Source organism: Pongo abelii, chromosome 2 (genome assembly GCF_028885655.2).
Source record: "Pongo abelii isolate AG06213 chromosome 2, NHGRI_mPonAbe1-v2.0_pri, whole genome shotgun sequence".
In the NCBI taxonomy this organism is placed as follows: Eukaryota; Metazoa; Chordata; class Mammalia; order Primates; family Hominidae; genus Pongo; species Pongo abelii.
In genome coordinates, this window is record NC_085928.1 from 78,607,590 (window position 1) to 78,630,520 (window position 22,931).

At 38.0% G+C, this 22,931-nt stretch overlaps 1 protein-coding gene across 18 annotated transcripts in view; it reads right to left on the bottom strand.

Moving 5' to 3' along the window:
• Positions 1-22,931, bottom strand: part of CHL1 (cell adhesion molecule L1 like) — a 213,847-nt gene that overhangs the window by 24,797 nt on the left and 166,119 nt on the right. For all 18 annotated transcript variants that reach the window (XM_054546846.2, XM_063721970.1, XM_054546850.2 and 15 more), the window contains 6 exons: positions 21,403-21,569; positions 18,673-18,838; positions 6,809-6,933; positions 2,488-2,589; positions 2,096-2,293; positions 882-952 (listed from right to left, as the gene is read on the bottom strand). In XM_054546846.2, the coding sequence (XP_054402821.1) occupies positions 882-952; positions 2,096-2,293; positions 2,488-2,589; positions 6,809-6,933; positions 18,673-18,838; positions 21,403-21,569 (829 nt within the window). The remainder of the gene's footprint in view (positions 1-881; positions 953-2,095; positions 2,294-2,487; positions 2,590-6,808; positions 6,934-18,672; positions 18,839-21,402; positions 21,570-22,931) is intronic.

A 22,931-nucleotide genomic window follows, 5' to 3' on the forward strand; every position in this document is an offset into this window, starting at 1 on the left:
TTAAAAATGTTCTATGTTTACACAAAATTTTATAAATTCAATGTTGGAGGCCTATTACTCATCAGAATGGTTGAATGATAATTTCCTTTTAGGTAAGCCAATATACTGGTCATTGAATACATCCAAGTAGTAGAGGGAAAATAAAATTCCCCACTGTTACAGAAGAAATTTGGAAATGACCCTAGAATAATTAAAATTATCTGGGTAGATGGGCATTTTTATGCAAAATTCAAATGGTGAAGTCTATTTAATAACATTTAACAGAGATATGTAAAGGAGGAAAAAGTGAGGTTTGGAGTCCAAAGATCCTCATATATAAATCCTAGCTTTGTGGATTTCTGGTTGTGTGGTGATGGGCAAGACATTCATAATCCTGGATGCCATCTCCAGATCTAGAATAAGGCGTTCGTGATGCTTTCTTCACAAGATCATCCTCAGAATTATTAGAGAGGAGAATACAAAATGTCTACTGGTGTTTAATGAGTAGCGAATATTTTTTGGGGGGTCATCAGTTTGATATGAATAATATCTAGTAGATTATACTAAATTAATTAAAGATTTTCAGTATTTTTTGAATGGAAGAGAATCTAGAATATTGTTAATTAAATTATTAATAATTTGAAACTCTGGTAATGTATTACAACTGAATCAATCTGCATAATCTTCCCTAAATTGTTGACCAGCGTTAAACTCGATTTCATAACATCATTTTAATCACAATGATCTTTAAAATTTATGATGATGACTCACAAGTTCATTTCATTTCCAAATCTTATCTTTGTTCTTAAAAAAATGTTGTGCTATCATTGTAGTTAGCATGCAGACCTAAGAGGAAGAGAAAAGAGCACAAAGAAATACATAACATATTAAGGAATACACACCTCCCACTTTATAATCATTTCCTTGGGTTGAGAGGCTTGAACCCTTATGTTTTGTGGATTCCTATCTGGAGCTGAAAAATTAAAAACATTAACATTATTTTTCCTTTTAACCCATAGGTAAGTCATCATATCACAACTCCTCCCCCCAAAAAACACAGATAATTAAATAAGTTTGATTGTACTTATTAATTTATATCTGGTCCAGTTCCTAAAAAGATTTAAGGTAGATTTTAAATCTGTATTTTATTTAAAAGAGTAAAATAGTCTTCTTGGAGTGAAATAATTATTAACCAGTGGAGAGTAGATGGTTTACTATATATGTCTTAATTTTGAATCTGCTTTTAAAATTTTTAAAACTGCTTTTTAAAATTCTGAACCTGCTTTTTAAAAAAATATATTTTAATTTAAGCCTGCCCTATTTTTTCTGTTAGAATTGTCATTAGAAACATATGTTGTGAATATTTGCCTTTAGAAGAATAAAATAAACACCATGTATTAATATCAGCAGCCGAGTTTTAAGGACATCAAAATGAATAAAACCTGTAAAGTAGTCATGAATATTTTTAGATGGATTCGTTTTATTAGCAATAGCTAAATGTGGAGTTTAGTGCAAAGGCTGACATACACTAAAATCACACAAGTGTTAATTTCTATCTGATTCAGTTATAACCTTCACTTGCTTTTTCTCAGTCCAAAAAGGAAATTATGTACTAGAGTATCTATTTTAGCCAACGAAAAATAAAATATCGTGCTATGACCATATTGATGATCAATAACAATTAAGTAATACAAATTTTAGCAGTCATCCTTGAGATTTTTTCAAACGCATCTTGGAAATTTAGATTGATGTTGAAACACAAGAAAAGACACTGAATGCGTAAAAATTAATAATGTTAGATGCATACATATTGAACTTTAATTTAGAACTTACTTGATGATATCTGGTTAAACTTGATATTTAGCCATCAGAAATAACTGAAAGTAATGGGTTTTTTTCATATGTCACTCCCCTAATTTCCTGCTTTTATCGAACTCGTATGTAACACTTCTGAAACTTGTGTGCTTTGAATATTTTGTGTGCTGTTTACAGAACTGTTAACACTATTTGGAGAAATCTAAAATCCTACATTACTCTATCAATCTTTTTTTTTAGATGTTCAAAGATGGGGACAAACAAATATTTTGTTAGAAACCTGATGTGAGAACCTGCATACCTGCTGGTGGTGTTTCATGGTGGTCTGACGGCTGGCTAGGTTGACTTCTCCCTACTTCATTCACGGCTATGACCCTGAACTGGTAGCTCACAAATGGAGCCAAAGGTAAGATAACTGTGGTTTTCTTTCCTTGGACTCTGGTCAGTTCCTCCCACCTTCCAGGCTCTTCTTTGTTTCCTTCAAATTCAACAATATACTCTGGTAGTATGAACAGGGAAAAAAATATTAGAATGTATGGAGTATGGATAAGTTATACCGAAATTTATACCCAATATTAAAAGTTCAAAAGGATGTTATAAAAAGAATAATCCACTAAGGGTGGTTAAAAAATGACTTCACTATTAATTTTGACTATCTAGAGTAATGAAAACAGTTATCCCAAGTCTTCCTACCGCTAATATTGCTATTGTGGTCAGCTCCAGCTTCCCAGGTCAGCCGAACACTCCTGTTCTGTCTTTCAGACAAGTGAAGGTTTTCTGGTGGATCCGGAACATCTAATTAATAAAGGAAGGGAAAATGTAGATAATTGCCTTTGTTTACCTGATTCCCTTCCTCAGACACATTGCCAGCTACCCTGAGACAGAGGAGGTACCACCCTCTTAGGGACCTGGGAAGCACACCCGCCTCCCGCCCCATATATGGAAGGGAAAGGTGGAGTTTCAAGGGTAATTCAGGCACCTAGCTAGCCCTAAGAAGTAAATAAACAACTTCATAAGAACGGAGGTAATAGCAGCTTTAAACAATAGCCAAGGAAGCTAGAATCACAGGGATGTTTGGTTCTCCTATAGAAACTGAAGATAACATCTTAATATATGTCTCTAAGTTGTTTTTGTAGAACCCAGACTCTCACCAAATAAATTTGCTGGCACGGAGACCTCAGATAAAGGGAAACTGAAGTCTGAGCTCTGATCATCATTTTTTGTAAATTTCTTCCTGAGGGCCTAAAGGGAGCCACATCCATGAGCCAGAGCTAATATTCTTTTTGACTGACTCCCAATTTTTAAACAAAGCTTCTCTTCCTTAACCAATTGCAAATCAGAAAATCTTTGAATCCACCTATGACCTGTAAGCCATGCCCCATCTCCACTTCAAGATATCTCACCCTTTTTAGGCATAAACCAATGTGTAACCTCAATGTACTAATTTACTATTTTGCCTGTAGCATTTGCTTTCCTGAAATTTACTCTTGCTTTTAAATACCCTCACCTGCAAGCCACTGAGGAGGTTGGGACTTAAGCATGAGCTGACCAGTTCTTGTTTGGTGCCCTGCAGATAAGAGTCTTCCTTTCTCCCACTGCAAACCTCAGTATAGATACCTGGTCTTACTGCACCGGGTTGGTGGACCCCAGTTTGGTTCCATAAAAACCCTTCTTTTCTGGGCCCATGTCTCCACTATGTTCAATCGCATCAGGCTCTGGGGTCTGGGGTTCTTTGTAAAATGCAGCATCTTCACATGTACTCCCCAATGGACCATATTACCTCCCTCTTCTCTGATTACAGTCTCAAGGGGTTATCCTTGACCAGGGACATCAGAATTCTTTTAGGAATAGTTAATAACAATGAAAATTCCTAGGCCCTATTTCTGGCTTACCAAGGAAGGTGGGTCCAGGAGTCTGCATTTGCAAACAAGTTCCTTGGATGGTGATTAGGTATACCCAAGTTTGAGAAACATGATGTATCTCAAATGAATCATTTCTGTTTGTCCAGTACATATTTGTTTATATGCCTGATTCATCTCCAAGAATAGGGGTCATATTTTATTAAGCTTTGCATTGCCCACAGTGCCTCACACATAAATGTTTTATAACTAAATAAATCAGTGAAAAAGATATTATTACTTCAATCGTGTATAATTATTATATTAAATCAGTAAAAATTAGGTCTTATGGTTATAGAAAAAGAGAACATGAGCTCTGCTTTCTTTTCTGCAACTCTGTTGGATTTTTATCATTATTGATAACAATGAATTTTCATTATAGCAACTTTGATACCCTCTTAACCTGGAGTTCTCAAAAAGAGCAGGAAGGCAGTTTATATCAGAACAGGGAGATTTGGCATTGTTAAATGTTGTGACAGAAACTGGAAAATTAAGTAAGTAAATGATCACAAATTTTTGAGTACTAAAGAAAATGAAAATTTCTGGTACTTTGAAAATAAAGCAACAGTAAAAAATCTTATTTCTAATGGTATTTACTCTGAAAATTGGGTTTGAATTCTCTCAAGTATTGGAGGACTTTTATCTTTTTGCAGAAGAGAAAAGGAAGATATTATCTAATGTAGCCTTTCAATGGGCTCTTTCTTCTCCAAGTGGAAAGCACCGTCTATTGCTCCTCTTGAATATTTGCTAATTGTTAGAAATTTACATTGACAAAAAGCATTGTTTCCAATTCAGAATAGAGAACATGTTTTTTAAAAAATGTGGTTCATGACTGTGTCCAAACATTAAAGCCATAAATAAAAAGTTAATTCTTCAACAGGTTTCAGAATCTCTGAGCTCAGAGGACTTTGGTTTCTCTTCAGTATTTACTGAGTCCACTAATTTCTGAAGCTTCCTGAAATAAACTAAGGCTGCGTATTGCATCTGACATTAAAATCTGGCTCCTCTGAGAATCATATGGAGCTAGAATTGATGAACTTGCAACTGAAACTTTTAAAAAATGATATCCTGAAAGCATGTTTATATCAAGGCTTTTAAAAATAACTTTTGATTAAAGGGGGTCAAGTATGTACTTTTAAAAATTGTTTTCCAGGGGGTAAAACATAGTCTTTTAGAAACCTCATATGTGTCTATATAATTATTTTTTTATTGTCAATTGTTGAGAGATGCTTTGGTAAATCAGAAGTTTGTCTAAAAAAAAAGAATGTAAATTTTAAATATAATATTCTCCAAAATTTATTTTTATTTTTATTCTGTAAACATTGGTAAATTACTGCATATATAAACAGTACATATAATCGTAGGTAGAATTTAAAAAAATTAATAGTTCCAAAAATGGCAGCCTAATCTCAAGAATGAACTTTTAAATTTTCTAAGGAAATTGAGAAGGGGAGCATCAAGCAGTAGGAGACCCAGTCCCTTTGGTGGCTGAGATTGCTCAAAATACTTAGGGACAAAGCACAAGGAGCCTGATACTTACCCCTCTACTCACTGGGCCTGGGATGAATTCCAGTTTATCTGAAGCTCAACTACTTTATCTGATGAATTATTGTCAAAATCATCACTAGGGGATTAAACGTTTCTGCTTGTAAAGACCTGAAAATGCTCAAATACCCACGGCCAAACATTTTGCCTAAATGTATAATTCTACTGAGCCGACTCTACAACTCTACAAATCCATACCTTCTATAAGTGGAAACTGTTCTTTTATTTTTAGAACCCAACCTTGATGGCCATTTGTTTCACCCGAGACAGGGTGGCCATTCGCTTTACTTGAAGAGATCCAGCCTGTTGATCCATTTTTTATCAGCCTCTCAGAAGAGACTGAATTTTCTCCCTCGGTCTGTACCACCACCTCCCTTGTTTGGAACCTAACAGACGGCCCCAACAGCTGGAGTGCTAAAGACACAAAGGTCTGTTATTAACAATGATTAATGTAGACATATGATAAAGAAGGGTAGGCAAAACCAATACTTTTAAGGAATATCTGCAAACTAAAAGAAAGACTAAATGGTGGCCACTGAAACAGAACAAATGTCTGTAGCTGTTAGCGTCCCTGCAGAAAATTAATGAATAACTCACACAAATTTAGGATAGTTCCAAAACGTTTTAATAAAACATCTTTAAAAAGATGTGGGCAGGATGTTCAGTAGGCTGGGTGTGAGAGAGACCTGAAATATTGGTGGTGGGATGCAGCTGCTAGAGCCCCATCAGAAGGAATGGTGTGAGGAGACCCTGTCTGCAGAAGCCATGACTTTGGCAGTGGGACACAGCCAGTCCACAGGGACGGAGTAGGGAGAATCAATACAACACTCCAAATGGCCCTCCACTTGCTGAACCAAATAATAGCTGGAAGGCAAGTGGTTTGCTGATGTTGTCTTTACAAGCAATCTTTCTAGGTCAAAGAGCTGGTAGAGAGTGAACCTGGAAGGGAAATTTTGGAAAACATCCAGCAGATAGTCTAAGAGCTTTAAACATTGGTGATTTCAGGAGTAATTGCATTGATTACACTAGTGAAGTGTGCACACTGTTTCCTAATTAGTACTTTCACTAACAACAACAACAAAAAAAACAAAGACATTCCTTTGTAGAATGCTGGAAGTTCCTCTCCATCCTTCCTGGAACCCTGGGAACTCAGTCTGTGCCTTTGGTTTACAGATGACCACCGTGCATCCACCTCTCGACCCCTATTGAGATCCTCCAGTCTAGCCCACCTCCATTTCTCAGCCCCATTTCTTTGTACACCAGGGAAGAGTAGCTCAAGAGTGCTAGGAACTCAAGCGTGCTTTATTTTTCTTTCTGCTGATAGCATCACTTACCTCCCACTGCTATTGGCAAATTAACACACGTAGGGAAAAGAAATTAAGCATTAATTAATTTCTTTTATATGAAAAGAGGAGAAAGGATTTGAAATTGCGTTGCTTTTTAAACAAAAATTTGAAACTAACAATATATGTGCAGGGGCTCAAAGAATCATTAGCTTTATTAGCCAGGAACGATGAAATTTAATCAGAAATGAAGAAATTAACAGATTTCTCATTAGTTAGTGCACTTACCAAGAACAGTTACTTGAGTTATATCAGCAGCACTGTCTAGAGCAGTATGAGCTGAACAGCAGTAAATACCTTGGTCCTCTAAAGTTACATTAGATATGGTCAAATTAGCTCCATCAATAATTATCCTATCAGAAAAAAAGTCAGTACATGATGAGAAGGAAAACAATTGAAAAAATAGAAACCCAATTCTTTTAAAAATGCATAATCCTCATCGAAAACGATCTAAGAGTGAAAAACGACTTTATGCAATGCAAATTTGATTAGAGAATGCCACATTTGAAACCTGGAGATAAAGAATTATTCTAGCATACACAAATGTCTACATAGCCATAAACAAAATAACATTAAAAATTGTTATGAAATCTAACCATCTGTTTGCATGGGTCAGTGATGGAACTGTGTGTTGCCTGGCATGTTTAAAGAGTGCATCATACCTTACAATGGCCAAGATATATTTGAGTAATTCTTAAGGTATGTTTAGGGAACCACCTATATAAGCTCAATTGGAGTGCTTCTTACAAAGGCAGATTCTGAATTCCATCTCCACTCCACAGAACCAGAATACCTGAGATGGAGTCTGATAATCTCAGTTTTTCACAAGTTTCTCTTTTCTCCGCCCCTCTACTCCCAAGTACAATGCACATTAAGATCTGATAGCAATTAAAGCATATGACTTATTTGAACAGTAGATGGCAGTGTAGTACTTCTTTTTGCAAATCATTTCACCTCGCTTTTTATCATTTGTTCTTTTACCAATTTGTGATCAGGTTTACTATAAGAAAATTGCTTCTTTATAAATTTCACCTTTTACCCTGTATGATTGTCGAGATAACTATTAAAGTATTTTTCACGTTCCATAAAATTTAAAATGTATTCATAATAATTAGCATTTTGTAGAAATAATTTAAATAGTGTTATCCTTGTGAGGAGGAAAGGAGGCTCACATAATTAATATTTTTATGTACATTTCATATAAAATGCTGAGAATTTTGAATTATATAAATCTACTTTAAATTGCAGTGTAATGAAACATAGTTATTTTGATTATAGACAGAATCAGCCCTTATTCCTCCACCAATAATAGAAAGATTTGCCAACCAATATTACCTTGAATTGTTACATCAAGAATCTCACTATAATTCTAGACATAATAAAACTTTGACATGAATTAACATGTCAGGTCATGTTAGTCAGGTGTCCATTTGATACAATATTAGAATACTGCATATCCTGACAATTTTTGAAAAATTTACCTTCTTAGATGAAAGAATATACTTTAATAACCTCTGGAAATAGGGCTTTTGTGCCCCGCAAGAGGGCCCATAGTAGCTGAAATCTTGCCAAGATTTATACCTTGGCATGGGGTGCTTCAGGCCAGAGAAGAAAGCTACCAATTTTTTGGCAAGTCATGGTTGCATTATGCCTTGTTTCCAGTCTCACAAATGTACCTTAGGTGCCTCAAATTAATCAAGGTTGGGTGCCTCACTAGTCCTTGAAATGTGGTAGGTATGGTATACCTAAAGAACTTATTAAAAATGTCATGTTCCAGCCTCAGTCCAGGTTCCAAATCAGTACATTTGGAGATGGGGCAAGGGCTATTGCATTTGAACATGAAGCCTAGATAATTCTGTCACACATCAAAATCAGACAACTATTTGCCTTCGCAGGGTCACACTATATTGTGCTGCAGTAACAGACAGCTCCAAATTCTCCATGCCTAAGAACACAATCACTTATTTCTCTCTCACATTATGTTCCCATCATAGGTCAGCTGGATTCTGCTTTAAAAAGTTGTATCATTTCTACTCTCATAGCACTTGAACTCTTAGAAGAAGCTAAAAACATCTTCACATCTTTGTGTCCCAATCTTTTCCTTTGTTTGCCTTCACCCGCTTAATTACCTTGCCTGAGAAATCTATCCACTAAAACCACTCAACTCCTTCATCTGCAGTATCCAGTCTGCTAGTCCCTAATCCATGTCAGCAGCCATTGTTGTCTTACCCTGTTCAGCTGAGTAATATCCGTGTTTGCCTGAAGGCACTATGACAAAACGATTCTCTCTTTGGAGACCTGTGTTTGCGGCTCAGTTCCATCAATTATTATTTGTACAACCTTGAACAAAACATTGAGCCTAATTCATCTCATCTGAAAAATGGGGATAACAATATTTTCTTTCTCTTTAGGAGAATTAAATGAGGTAAAGCACATAAAGTGATTAGTGCATACAGCCTGGCAGAGTATGTGCTCAGAGAGTGTTACTAATAATATTAATCAAGTTGATTTCATTCACTTTTGGCTTATTGCTAATCACATTTCTCATGGTTGGTGTTTTAATGTCCCCAACTCCCATTTCTCCTGCCTCTCTGCTTGAACAAATTACCTTCTTTCCTAATTTGTTAGAAAGAGACCTTTCACTATGACTGCATCTTCATCTTTGCATCTTCAACTTCTCCCCTCCCTCATTAATTTGCCACTATTTCTGGAAGGGGAAAAAAAGAAGCTCCTATTTGGTGCCAAGGAAAAACCCTCCCACTGGATTCTCAATGCTCTTTCCTCCCACGCCATCCTAGTTATCAGTATATCCCACTTTTCATGCTACAGTGGTCTCTCCCACAGGGCTAGGTCCCTCCCTTTGCCTACAGTCATGAACAGTCCCCATTACCTTTGTTAAGCATGATATAAATTCTAAAAATGGTTTCATATCCATGCTCCATTTCATGTTTCATAACCATAGTGTATGGTCTATAGCCTGTATGGTCTATAGCCACCTGCAGGTTGGAAATCCACAGAAAATTCCTTGGGGGGCATTTCAATCTACCTAATAGCATTACTGTGAGGGCTAAAGAGAGAAAGCATGTATGGGAAGTACTAACATAACATGAAGCCCCATAGGTCTAATGGTTCAGAGTGGCAGTTCCCAGCACTTACTGCATCCCTACACAAGAAAGGGGACAAGCGAGAAGAAGGAATTTTCACTTCTCATTGTTCACCATGTATATTTGATTAGAAGTTTAACCTCCCTTTAGGTTAAAGCTTCTGGTCTTCTGCATAGTAATAAGGAGAAGGTGTCTCAGCAGAAGGTAAGAAGTATGAGGTTACTGATATGGCCTTCTAGAAATTTAGCAGATACCTGTGACTTCTACTCCCTGCTATATCTCCATGCCTGCCCTTGGCAGCAGTCAGGGCCAGCCAGCAGCAGTGACTCCTAGCCTTCCTTGCTCCTGGGGCCTCTTCTGAGCTAAGGTTATTGTCCTTTATCCCTGTTACTTGTTTAGGGAAATTGGCAGAACATCTGTGTCACTTGCTCAGTCCACTCAGATAGCCAGAGGTTCATTCCAGTGTCAGCTCTCGGATCCTGCAGGAACTGTAAAACTGGGTCACATGAAAAGGTTGCTTAGGGCTTCTGGGGTCAAAGCCTAAATGTACATGTCATATTACCAACCAGCCATGTGTCTCTGATTCCCTTCTTGGCTGTAGCCCAGAGGTCACATGGAAGACCCTGGATAGTCAGGCAGTAGTAACAAAAGAGGCAGAATGTAGGCATATCTGAGCAGTTGGCAGACCAACAGAGACCTAACCTGAGGCTGGAGATCTGTATTGCAAAGTGTAGCCTTTAGAAGTATATAATTAATTTTGTGTTTCAATGAGAACTGGTTGTAATACATACACTGCCTTTCTGCAAACCTTTGTATATATAGGAAGGAGGGGAGAGAATAAATTAAGTACCAAGGCTGAGACCAATGCCTTTGCATAGAGCTGGCTCACACATAAATACCAAGATAGACCAAGCAAGCAACAGAAATGAGACAAGCAGAATGAAGAAATGAAGGCAGTGGGGCAGTGGGGGCTGGGGGAGGCGGAGGCAGGGAGCAGGACCAAGATAGCCAACTAGAAACAGCTGTGTTCAGAGGCGCCCATAGAAAAGAACCACAGTAAGTGTATGAATCCTTCCCTGGCAACCAAAGTATCCAGGTTTCTCTTATAAGAACTGACTAGGAGGCTGGCATGATCCACAGAGAGGAGGGAAGAAGAGTGTGGTGCAGTGGTCCACCTGAGAGCCACACGGGGCAGGGGAGACCCTTCCCCCCAGCCAAGGGAGGCGGTGAGTGAGTGTGCTACCCAGCGGGGGAAACAGTGCTTTTTCCACAGAACTGTGAAACCCATGGATTGGAAGACCCCACTCACAAACTCAGGCCACTGGGTCTAGCATCACAACCCCGAAGCCCCACAGATTCTCAACAGCCTCTCAGCTGGAATCTGCTTAAGCCTACTGAGCTCCTGGTGGGAGGGGAGGCCAGCCCCACAGCTGCAGCTGCCTGCTGCCTAAGCCATTTGAGCTCCTTAGAAGAGGGGCAGCAGCCAGCACTGGGAATCACAATTGCCTGACACTCCAAGCTCCCTGGGTGGGGGAAAGGCAACATTCATATCTGTAGCTCCAGGCTGTGCTTTCTCCCCTGCTGGAGCCAGGGAAGCTGGATGGCTCGGTCCCAAGACATGTCCCCCACATCCCAACACACCCACTGTGGCAGAATCAATGCCTCTTCAGGCCAGACCCTGCGTGCCTTTTCAGGCCTGACCCTGACCCATCATTCCTCCTTGGGTGGGGCTTCTCTGCAGGAACTCTAATAACTCCAGCCAGAGGCTCAGGGACAGAACCCAGATCTCCCTGGGCCTGAGCCCCTAGGGGGAGGGGTGGCCATGGTCTCTGCAGACCAGCAGACTTAGCCTCTCCTCCTGGTAGTTCTGAGGAATCCGGGCAGCCCAGACAAGTTGGTTTCCCCCTAGTGAAGCACATCCCCTCCACCAAGGGACAAAGTGCTTTGTTAGACGGGTCCTAGTCCCCGTGCCACCCAACTGGGTGAGACCCTCCAACAGGGATTGTCAGACACCCTATATAGGAGTGATCCTACTGCCAACAGGTTGGTGACCCTTGAGGTCTGAGATCCCACAAGAAGGAGCAGGCACCCATCTTGGCTGTTCTCCAGCCTCCTTGAGTGACATCTCCAGGTACAGGAGTGAACCAGATGAATAGGGACTGAAGTGGACCCCCAGCAAACTGCAGCAGCCCTATAGAAGGTGGACCTGACCACTGAAAGAAAAAAAAAAAGAAAAGAAAGCAACAACAACAGCATCAACAACAAAATCTCCCACCAAAACCCCATCCAAGGGTCAGCAGCCTCAAAGATAGAAGGTAGACAAATTCATGAAGACGAGAAAGAATCAGCAGAAAAAAATGCTAAAAACCCAAAAGGCCTCTCCTCCCAATGATGACAACATGTCTCCAGCAAGGGCACAGAACTGGATGGAGGATGAGGCAGATGAATTGACAGGAGTAGGCTTCAGAGGATGGGTAATAAAAACCATGCTGAGCTAAAGGAGCATGTTCTAACCCAATGCAAGGAAGCTAAGAACCCTGATAAAAGGTCACAGGAGCTGCTAACTAGAATAACCAGTTCAGAGAGGAATATAAATGACCTAATGGAGCTGAAAAACACAGCAGGAGAACTTCGTGAAGCATACACAAGTATCAATAGCCAAAGCTACCAAGTGGAAGAAAGGATATGAGAGTTTGAAGACCACCTTGCTGAAATACAGTGTGCAGACAAGTCTAGAGAAAAAAGAATGAAAAGGAATGAACAAAGCCTTCAAGAAATATGGGACTTCATAAAAAGACTGAACCTACAACTGATTGGAGTACCTGAAGGAGATGGGTAGAATGGAAACAAGTTGAAAAACACACTTCCGGATATTATCCAGGAGAACTTCCCAAAGCTAGCAAGACAGGCCAACATGCAAATTGAGGAAATACAGAGTGCACCACTAAGATACTCCATGAGAAGATCAACCCCAAGACACATAATCATCAGATTCTCTAAGGCTGAAATGAAGGAAAAAATGTTCAGGGCAGCCAGAGAGAAAGGCCAGGTCACCTACAAAGGGAAGCCCATCAGACTAACAATGGACCTCTCAGCAGAAACTCTACAAGCCAGAAGAGAGTGGGGGCCAATATTCAATATTCTTAAAGAAAAGAATTTTCAGCCCAGAATTTCATATCCTGTCAAACTAAGCTTCACAAGTGAAGGAGTAATAAAATCCTTTCCAGACAAGCAAATGCTGAGAGATTTCATTACCGCCAGGCCTGCCTTGCAAGATCTCCTGAAAAAAAGCACTAAATATGGAAAGGAAAAACCAGAACCTGTCATGCAAAAACACACCAAAATATAAAGACCAATGACATGATGAAGAAACTTCACCAGCTAATGAGCAAAATGACCAAACAGCATCATGATGACAGGATCAAATTCACACATAACAATACTAACCTTAAATGTAAATGCACTGAATAGCCCAATTAAAAGTCACAGACTAGCAAATCAGATAAGGAGACAAGACTCATCTGTGTGCTGTATTCAGGAGACCCATCTCACATGCAAAGACACACATAGGCTCAAAATAAAGGGATGGAGGAAAATTTACCAAGCAAATGGAAAGGAAAACAAAGCAGGGATTGCAATCCTAGTCTCTGACAAAACAAACTTAAAACCAACAAAGATCAAAAAAGACAAAGAAGGGCATTACATAGTGGTAAAGGGAACAATTCAACAAGAAGAATTAACTATTCTAAATATATATGCACCCAATACAGGAGCACCCAGATTCATAAAACAAGTTCTTAGAGACATACAAAGAGACTTAGACTCCCACACAATAATAGTGGGAGACTTTAAAACCACTGTCAATATTAGACAGATCAATGAGACAGAAAATTAACAAAGATATTCAGAACTTGAACCCAGCTCTGGACCAAGCAGATCTAATAGACATCTACAGAACTCTCCACCCCAAATCAACAGAATATACATTCTTCTCAGCACCACATCACTCTTATTCTAAAACTCACCACATAATTGGAAGTAAAACACTCCTCAGCAAATACAAAAAACCGTAAAGCATAACAAACACTCTCTCAGACCACAATGCAATCAAATTAGAACTCAGGATTAAGAAACTCATGCAAAACCACACAACTACATGGAAATTGATAAACTTGCTCCTGAATGACTCCTAGGTAAATAATGAAATTAAGGCAGAAATTAAGAAGTGTTTTGAAACCAATGAGAACAAAGACACAATGTATCAGAGTCTGTGGGACACAGCTAAAGCAGTGTTAAGAGGGAAATTTATAGCACTAAATGCCCACATCAGAAAGCTAGAAAGATCTCAAATCCACATGCTAACATCACAATTAAAAGAGCCAGAGAGGCAAGAGCAAACTAATCCAACAGCTAGCAGAAGACAAGAAATAACTAAAATCAGAGCAGAATAGAAGGAGATAGAGATATGAAAAACCCTCCAAAAAATCAACGAATCCAGGAGCTGGTTTTTCTTTTTTTTTGAAAAAAATTAACAAAATAGATTGACAACTAGCTAGACTGATGAAGAAGAAAAGAGAGAAGTATCAAATAGACACAATAAAAAATGATAAAGGGGACATCACCACTGACCCCACAGAAATGCAAACTACCATCAAAGAATACTATAAACACCTCTATGCAAACAAACTGGAAAATCTAGGAGAAAGGGATGTATTCTTGGACACATACACCCTCCCAATACTAAATCAGGAAGAAGTTGAATCCCTGAATAGACCAATAACAAATTCTGAAATTGAGGCAGTAATTAATAGTCTACCAGCCAATAAAGCCAAGGACCAGATGGATTCACAGCCGAATTCCACCAGAAGTACAAAGAGGAGCTGATACCATTCCTTCTGAAACTATTCCACACAATTGAAAAGGAGGGACTCCTCCCTAACTAATTTTGTGAAGCCAGCATCAACCTGATACCAAAACCAGGAAGAGACACAACAAAAAAAGAAAACTTCAGGCCAATATTGCTGATGAACATTGATGCAAAAATCCTCAATAAAATACTGGCAGACCGAATCCAGCAGGACATCAAAAAACTTATCCACCATGAACAAGTCAGCTTCATCTCTGGGATTCAAGGCTGATTCAACGCATTCAGATCAATAAATGTAATTCATCACATAAACAGAACCAAAGACAAAATCCACATGATTATCTCAATAGATGCAGAAAAGGCCTTTGATAAAATTCATCATCCCTTCATGTTAAAAACTCTCAATTAACTAGGTATTGATGGAACATATCTCAAAATAATAGGAGATATTTATGATAAACCCACAGCCAATATCATATTGAATTGGCAACAGCTGGAAGCATTCCCTTTGTAAACCAGTACAAGACAAGGATGCCCTCTCTCACCACTCCTATTCAACATAGTATTGGAAGTTCTGGCCAGGGCAATCAGGCAAAAGAAAAAAATAAAGGGTATTCATATAGGAAGAGAGGAAGTCAAATTGTCTCTGTTTGCAGACGACATGATTTTATATTTAGAAAACCCCATTGTCTCAGCCCCAAAACTCCTTGAACTGATAAGCAACTTCAGCAATGTCTCAGGATACAAAATCAATGTGCAAAAATCACAAGCATTCCTTTACACCAGCAATAGACCAGCAGAGAGGCAAATCAAAAATGAACTCCCATTCACAACTGCTACAAAGAGAAGAAAATGCCTAGGAATACAGCTAACAAGGGATGCAAAGGACCTCTTCAAGGAGAACTACAAACCACTGCTCAAGGAAGTAAGGAAGCACATAAACAAATGAAAAACAAAATCCCATCCTCATGGATACAAAGAATTAATATCATGAAAATGGCCACACTGCCCAAAGTAATTTATAGATTCAGTGCTATTCCCATCAAACTACCATTGACATTCTACACAGAATTAGAAAAAAACTACTTTAAATTTCATATGGAATCAAAGAAGACCCCATATAGCCAAAACAATCCTAAGCAAAAAGAACAAAGCTGGAGGCATCACGCTACCTGACTTCAAACTATACTACAAGGCTATAGTAACCAAAACAGCATGGTACTGGTATGAAAACAGACATATAGACAAATGGAGCAGAACAGAGACCTCAAAAATAACACCACACATCTACAACCATCTGATCTTTGACAAAACTGACAAATCCAAGCACTGGGGAAAGGATCTCCTATTCAACAAATGGTGCTGGGAAAACTGGCTAGCCATATGCAAACAACTGAAACTGAATCCTTTCCTTACACACTATACAAAAATTAACTCAAGACAAATTAAAGACTTAAATATAAAACCCAAAACCATAAAAACCCTAGAAGAAAACCTAGGCAGTACCATTCAGTATATAGGCATGGGCAAAGACTTCATGATGAAAATGCCAAAAGCAATTGCAATTGCAACAAAAGCCAAAATTTACAAATGAGATCTAATCAAACTGAAGTACTTCTGCACAGCAAAAGAAACTATCATCAGAGCGAATAGGCAACCTACAGAATGGAAGAAAATTTTTACAATCTACCCATCTGACAAAGGTCTAATATTCATAATTTAAAAGGAACTTAAACATATTTATAAGAAACAAACAAACAACCCCATCAAAAATGGGCAAAGGATATGAACAGACACCTTCAAAAGAAGACATTTACATGGCCAACAAACATATGAAAAAAAGCTCAACATGACCGATCATCAGAGAGATGCAAATCAAAACCACAATGAGATACCATCTCTTGCCAGTCTGAATGGTGATTATTAAAAACTCAAGAAACAACAGATGCTGGTGAGGCTGTGGAGAAAAAGGAACACTTTTACACTGCTGGTGGGAATGTAAATTAGTTCAACCATTGTGGAAGACAGTATGGTGATTCCTCAAGGATCTAGAACCAGAAATACCATTTGACCCAGCAATCACATTACTCGGTATACACCCAAGAGAATATATATCATTCTACTATAAAGACACATGCATATATATGTTTATTGCAGCACTATTTACAATAGTAAACACATGAAATGGACACAAAGGCCCATCAGTGATAGACTGGATAAAGAAATTGTGGTACATATACACCATGGAATACTATGCAGCCATAAAAAGGAACGAGATCATGTCCTTTTCAGGGACATGGATGAAGCTGGAAGCCATCATCCCCAGCAAACAAGTGGGAGAAGAACAATGACAACACATGGACACAGAGAGGGGAATCACACATACCAGGGACTTTTGGGGTGTGGAGGGCAAGGGGAGGGAACTTAGAGGACAGGTCAATAGGTGCAGCAAACCATCATGGCACATGTATACCTATGTAACAAACCTGTACATTCTGTTCATGTATCCCATTTTTTAAAGAAGATATAAAGAAAAACAAAAATTAAAAAAAGAAATTTGTCATAAGAAAAAAATGAAGAAATTGGTAGTACAATCACAAGAGCAAAAATGGACTGTGCACTTGGTATTTTCTAAGTGATCTGTATGTTAATGTTTTCTAAGTACTTGGTATTGTTAACCCTATAATGAAAGTATCTTTTTAATACTTTTAATTCAAACTATGTTATGGGATTTAAACTAAAGCACAAAGATGTTAAGCAGCTTGTCTAAGTTCAAAGATGTAATAAGTGACTGAGATGAGATTTGAATCTGAGCCTTTGAGCTTCATTCATGATCTTACCCATGGCAGTGTTGCTGTCTCATGCAAGCAGCACATGTCCTATCTAAACATTTTCAGATTTGTAGTTTTACAGGGTAATAAATTACAAAACTAATGAGAGGTGAGATTTGGCTCCAAGATGGTTAAGTTTTAACCCTTACTAATAATGCAAAAGGACGCAAAGCTGACTTTCTCATATTATAAAAAGAGAGTAGACATTCAGCAAATGATGACTTTTTATTTCTTTGATGTACTTAATATCATCTAGTGCTATTAAGCATCCATTCACACTTTTCTCTATATGTTCTCTTTCATATTTTGTCTATGTTCTCTATACAGAGTTTGGAAGACTCAAAGGTGTACTTCTCAGTACTTTCTGGCAGGAAGAATCCCAGATATGATTTAGGTTTTGCTAGTGAGTTAAATAAACTCATGTGAGATTGAAAAGTAGAAGGAAAATGGATGCCATCTTCTCTGGGCCAGTGGGAACAGGTAGTGGTTCTGGCAGACATGAGAGTGGGCAGTGGCAGGACTCACGAGTAGTACCAACAGGGTGAGGTGGCCATGAAGATGGCAGCAGTTTCCAGACACCTGGATTGCAGCTGCAGTGCTTTGTGATCAAGAACCTAGAAGACTAATATGCAGCCTCTTCTAGGCCTAGCTCCTCCAGTCCTTTTTTGTAAGCATCCAAGCCTATGCAGTTCTCAGCCTTTTTTTGCAAGCATCCAAGCCCATGCAATTCTTCCTCGGTTACTTAGAGTGGTTTCTATTTCACACACTAATAGAATGATACATGTTACGTGAAAAGTCAGTAGCAAAAACAGGATGATAAACATATGATAGGAGAGTGAAGTGACTTGAAGACAGAAATATTACTTAGTTTTTGTTTTTACTTCCGTATGAATATTTTTAGAACTTTTTTTTTTTTTTTTTTTTTTTTTGAGACAGAGTCTCTCTCTGTCCCCCGGGCTGGAGTGCAGTGGTGTGATCTCATCTCAGCTCACCACAAACTCCGCCTCCTGAGTTCAAGTGATTCTTGTGCCCCAGCCTCTCGAGTAGCTGGGATTACAGGCACGCGCCATCATGTCCGGCTAATTTCTGTATTTTTAGTAGAGACGGGGTTTTACCATGTTGGTCAGGCGAGTCTCGAACTCCTGACCTCAAGTGATCCACTCACCTCGGTCTCCCAAAGTGCTGGGATTACAAGTGTGAGTCACCGCGCCTGACCTAGAACTTTTTTTTATCAAATGCAAAGTGTTCACCCCAAGCAAATATTATAACATATCATAATAGTTTACCTACCTGCCATCTTCTGTGCCATTAATTTCAAAGGCTTCTCCATCTTTACTCCAGGACAACTTCAAACTGTTTTTCAAATGTGAGTCACATTTGCTTTCACAATGTAATTCAAGCATATGCAATTTGGGGATACGAGGATTCTTAGGAGAAACTCTAAGTTTTGTAGCATCTGTTTTTATCAAACAAAGATATTAGTTAGAACTAAGCATAGCTTACTTTGTTATTAAGTGCCTGCAATTTAAGTAACCCAAATTGTCACCATAACAGTCCAATCCTCATGCAGGGTTTGTCCCACTGTAATTTCCTAACATTGTATATCATTATTATTTTCTTTCCATCCAGGCTTGGACATCTGACAAAATTTAAGTGGAAATATCAACTAACAGTTTAGGAATTTCCTTCATTATTTCTTGGGGAAAGGAGTAAGCAAAGTATAAGCAAACAAATGTCTCTAGAAGTTGAAAATAACATAATTTCTCCTTCAAGTGCTTCTGGATATATAACCAAAGCACTGTAAAGGAAATGGGAAAGATATTTGATTTTCTATTAGCGTGTTTATTATTAATTCAGAAACCTGAGGGTAAATGTTTAAGCCCATGAATGGATGAACTATTAACATGAAGGTGAGGAATTAGAAAGTAAGCCTCAGGAAAGTAGGGCCTGTGACTGTTTCGTAACACTGCGGTATCTCCAGAGCCTAGAAGGGAGCCTGTACACCGTAGGCACTCAATACATATTTTTAAATCTCCTTTTGAATGAATTACAGGGAGTGATAGTTTGAAACAAAAATAAATTTGTAGTTATCAACATTATGAAACTCAAAGATTGGTGTATGGCTGCCTTAAAAAAATGTTTGCTTCATTATGATTGTTTCAAAACATGCAATCCTTACTCTTTAATGCTATATTAAAAGTAAGTATACTCTTAATGTGGCATTTGGCATTTTGAGGACCTCCCAGAGACCAATTGCATAAGCTGACCTCCAATTCCATAATTATACTCTGATATTGGCTATGTACATTTTTCTCAAGGAAGTGGCTAAAAATGGAAAGTATTAATAAAATTAATTGTTATTCCAGGCACAAAACTTGAAGAGACTATTAAATTGAATTAATTTTAAGTGAATTATTTGACATCCTACTTCTAAGTCTAAATTTAAAGCCAGAAATTCATTTAATAATAATAGATACAATTTAATAAACACTTCTCTATCAGGGCTCTGCTAAGTAATGCATATTCATTGTGGCATTTTATAATTATAACAACTCTGTGAATATTAATACTCCCACCTTACAGAGAAAATAATTTAAGGCTAAAATGAAATTGAGCCATAAGACAAGGTTTCCTAATTGGTAACGGGCTGAACCAGGATTTGAACCCAAGTCTGCCTGAGACTAAAGCTCATGCTCTCAAACGCTATACTATATAGGCTCTCACTTAACTCCATTCTCAACATGACTTTTGTATATGTAAAAAAAACAGTGTCCTTAATCCTCCATTGATATGATTCGTATATATTTTTAACATATAAAATAGACACTACAGCATATTGAGACTTTCTAAACTTGTCTATCTCTCTGGCCACTAGCAGTTTTGAGGTCCATTTTGGGCCAAGCACTGTATTGGGCAATAGGAGTGCAAAGTTCCATTTAGATTCGAGGCTTCACACTCCTTACACCTAGCTGAGTTGCTTAACCTTGATATCGGTTTACTTTTTGAAGTATAAAAACAATCATCACCATCTTCAGTGACTTCATGAGGGCATCTTGAAAAGTGTACATGACACTTGAAAATGTAGAAGACATCAGAGATAAGTAGATATTGTGGGAGAGTATTTGAGTGCTTTAAAAATACAGTCTGTGGGGCTGGCACATTGATTTACTTAGGGCACAGAAAGAGATAAATACTATAAAATAAGAAAAGGATGTAAGGCAAAAGAGAAGGAAAACGATGAAAAAAGAAGGAAGGAAGGATATATACGGGAAGAGAGAAAGAAATGTCAAGACATCAGTGGATACAACAGCAGAATATGTATGAGGAAAAGTGGCATCAGTGAAAACAGATGATCAAACAAATATGCTCTCCCTTATTTAGGTGGAAGTGAGAAGCAGGCTGGGATATGGACATGACAGAAGAAACAAAAATGCTCCTTATTAATACTGAAGATCCTTTCTGTTTTGTGTTTTCTTGAAAATTCTCTGAGCAATATTAAAATCAAAATATCAGTGAAGCCCAAGAAACTATTAACAGCTCCCAGGACTGTGCCCTGAAATGAGAAGGAATAATACAAAGCTCTCTATGACTCAAAAAGAGGATCAAAAACTCCCCTCATTCTGTCATGATTCAGTCATTATAAAGTTATGAGTTTGTGAAATATTTAGCTCAAAAACTTGATTACTGGTACCATTACCTTGAGTTGGTTTTGGAAATAAAATATAGTTACAGAAATATGGTGTAGTATGGTTAATAGGTAATTTTTAAATATTGACAGCCATCTGTCACTAAGGACACCTGGCTCCCTCTTAAAATAGGATGAAGCTGTGCATATATCATTGGCATACCTTGTAATTCTTGCAATAATCTTTTAGATGAAACCCAATCTAAAATTTTGAAAAACGGTTCAAAGAACTTTATCTGGTACTCCAACTTAAATTGTATTATTCCATTTGGGCAAATGAAGTCAGACTGAACCCATGTGACAATTCATGCAAAGTAACAGTGAAATAAAAATACTTCTAATATCCAAATTGGCTGTGACTGCAGTTTTTCCTATAGCATTTTCTACCCAACATGAGTATGACCCAGCATCTTCTTCGGTGGTTCTGTTGATCTGCAATGTGCCATTTTCATAGATATGATACTGCCTGCCCTCCAGGGGTTTCACTTCTTCCACCTTCTGCCTATGGACAAAGAAAGCATACATCCATTTGAGGTAGGGCAAAATTGTACACTCTTTTTAATACTAGTTAGTGATGTCATTCAGGCCAATCCCCTTTCAATAGCTTAGCAAACCTTATGAAATGTTCCACTGGGTTTCATATTTTTCTCAAAATGGACCATGAATGTATATCCTATCTACCCAAATAGACTGTGGCTAGAGAAAATCCAAGTCCATGCTCTGTGCTTCTGCTGTATTTGTCATAGCCACCAGCACCAGTTTGCATGTGTCCTCAGAGCTTAATAAATATTTTCTGGCTTATTCATGGTGAACTCTTTAGTTAATGATTGCTCCAGGGTACTAAATGGGAAAGCTAGTAATTGAAAGAGATAATGAACGTTTCAAACCTCCTGCTGTCCTGGGAGAACATTGGTCATTCAGAAATATTATAAGCCAGGGAGTCTTGCCTGTCCTGTGGACATGGATTACATTTACCCTATCAACCCCAGAGCCATTTCCTCCAACATTCATCCATTTCCAAGCCTTTGCTGCTACACCTTGATTTACCCTGTACATTTCACAGTAAGTGACTGCTTGAGTTTTCTTTTTTTTTTTTTTTTTTTTAAGGATAAGCTGTGGATGCGGTCCATGTAGGATCATATAGGACAGGGACTAGGCTGAGGCAAGTGGGAGGCTTGCCTCAGATGCAAAATTTAACAGGGTGCCAAACATCTCAGTAAGCAAGGTAAATAATATTTCAATCGAGTATTTTGAAAAATCAAAATAATGCAAAAAACCCATGATGAACAAAATATGTATCATGATTTAAAATAAAGGCAATATCTGACCCTATAAATCTATGACCTAGGGTCACTCATCTCACCCTGCCCTACAGACCAGTGACAAAATTATTCAAGAACTATTTAACCAAGCTTTTTCAGTAAAGTAACTAATAAGGTAGATCCATATTGATAATGTCTTTGGACTTATGACACCAATTAATTCATTGAAATTAAAATCAAAATGAATGCTGGAAAAGTCTTAAGCACATGCATTTGGAATTAAATGTGAGCTTAGATAATCATTTAGATAATCCCAAAACAACAACAATAGAGTAAAACATGACCTTGTGGTACTCCATAATGAAAAACCAAAACTACCTTTAAAATTGTCTCTGTAATCTCTTCAATTCTTTGCTTTTCTTTATGAACACAAGTGGCTCTCTGTATGTCTCTATGTGAGAAAATCCTAGAAATCTAGCCAATGTTTTCAGAAGAGCTAATTTCCTGGAAGGTAAGTTTGTTACCTTATGTCTCAGAGGTACTGGGTACATGTAACAGTATAGACACAATACAGCCTGTCAAATGACGGATGAAGAAACAAG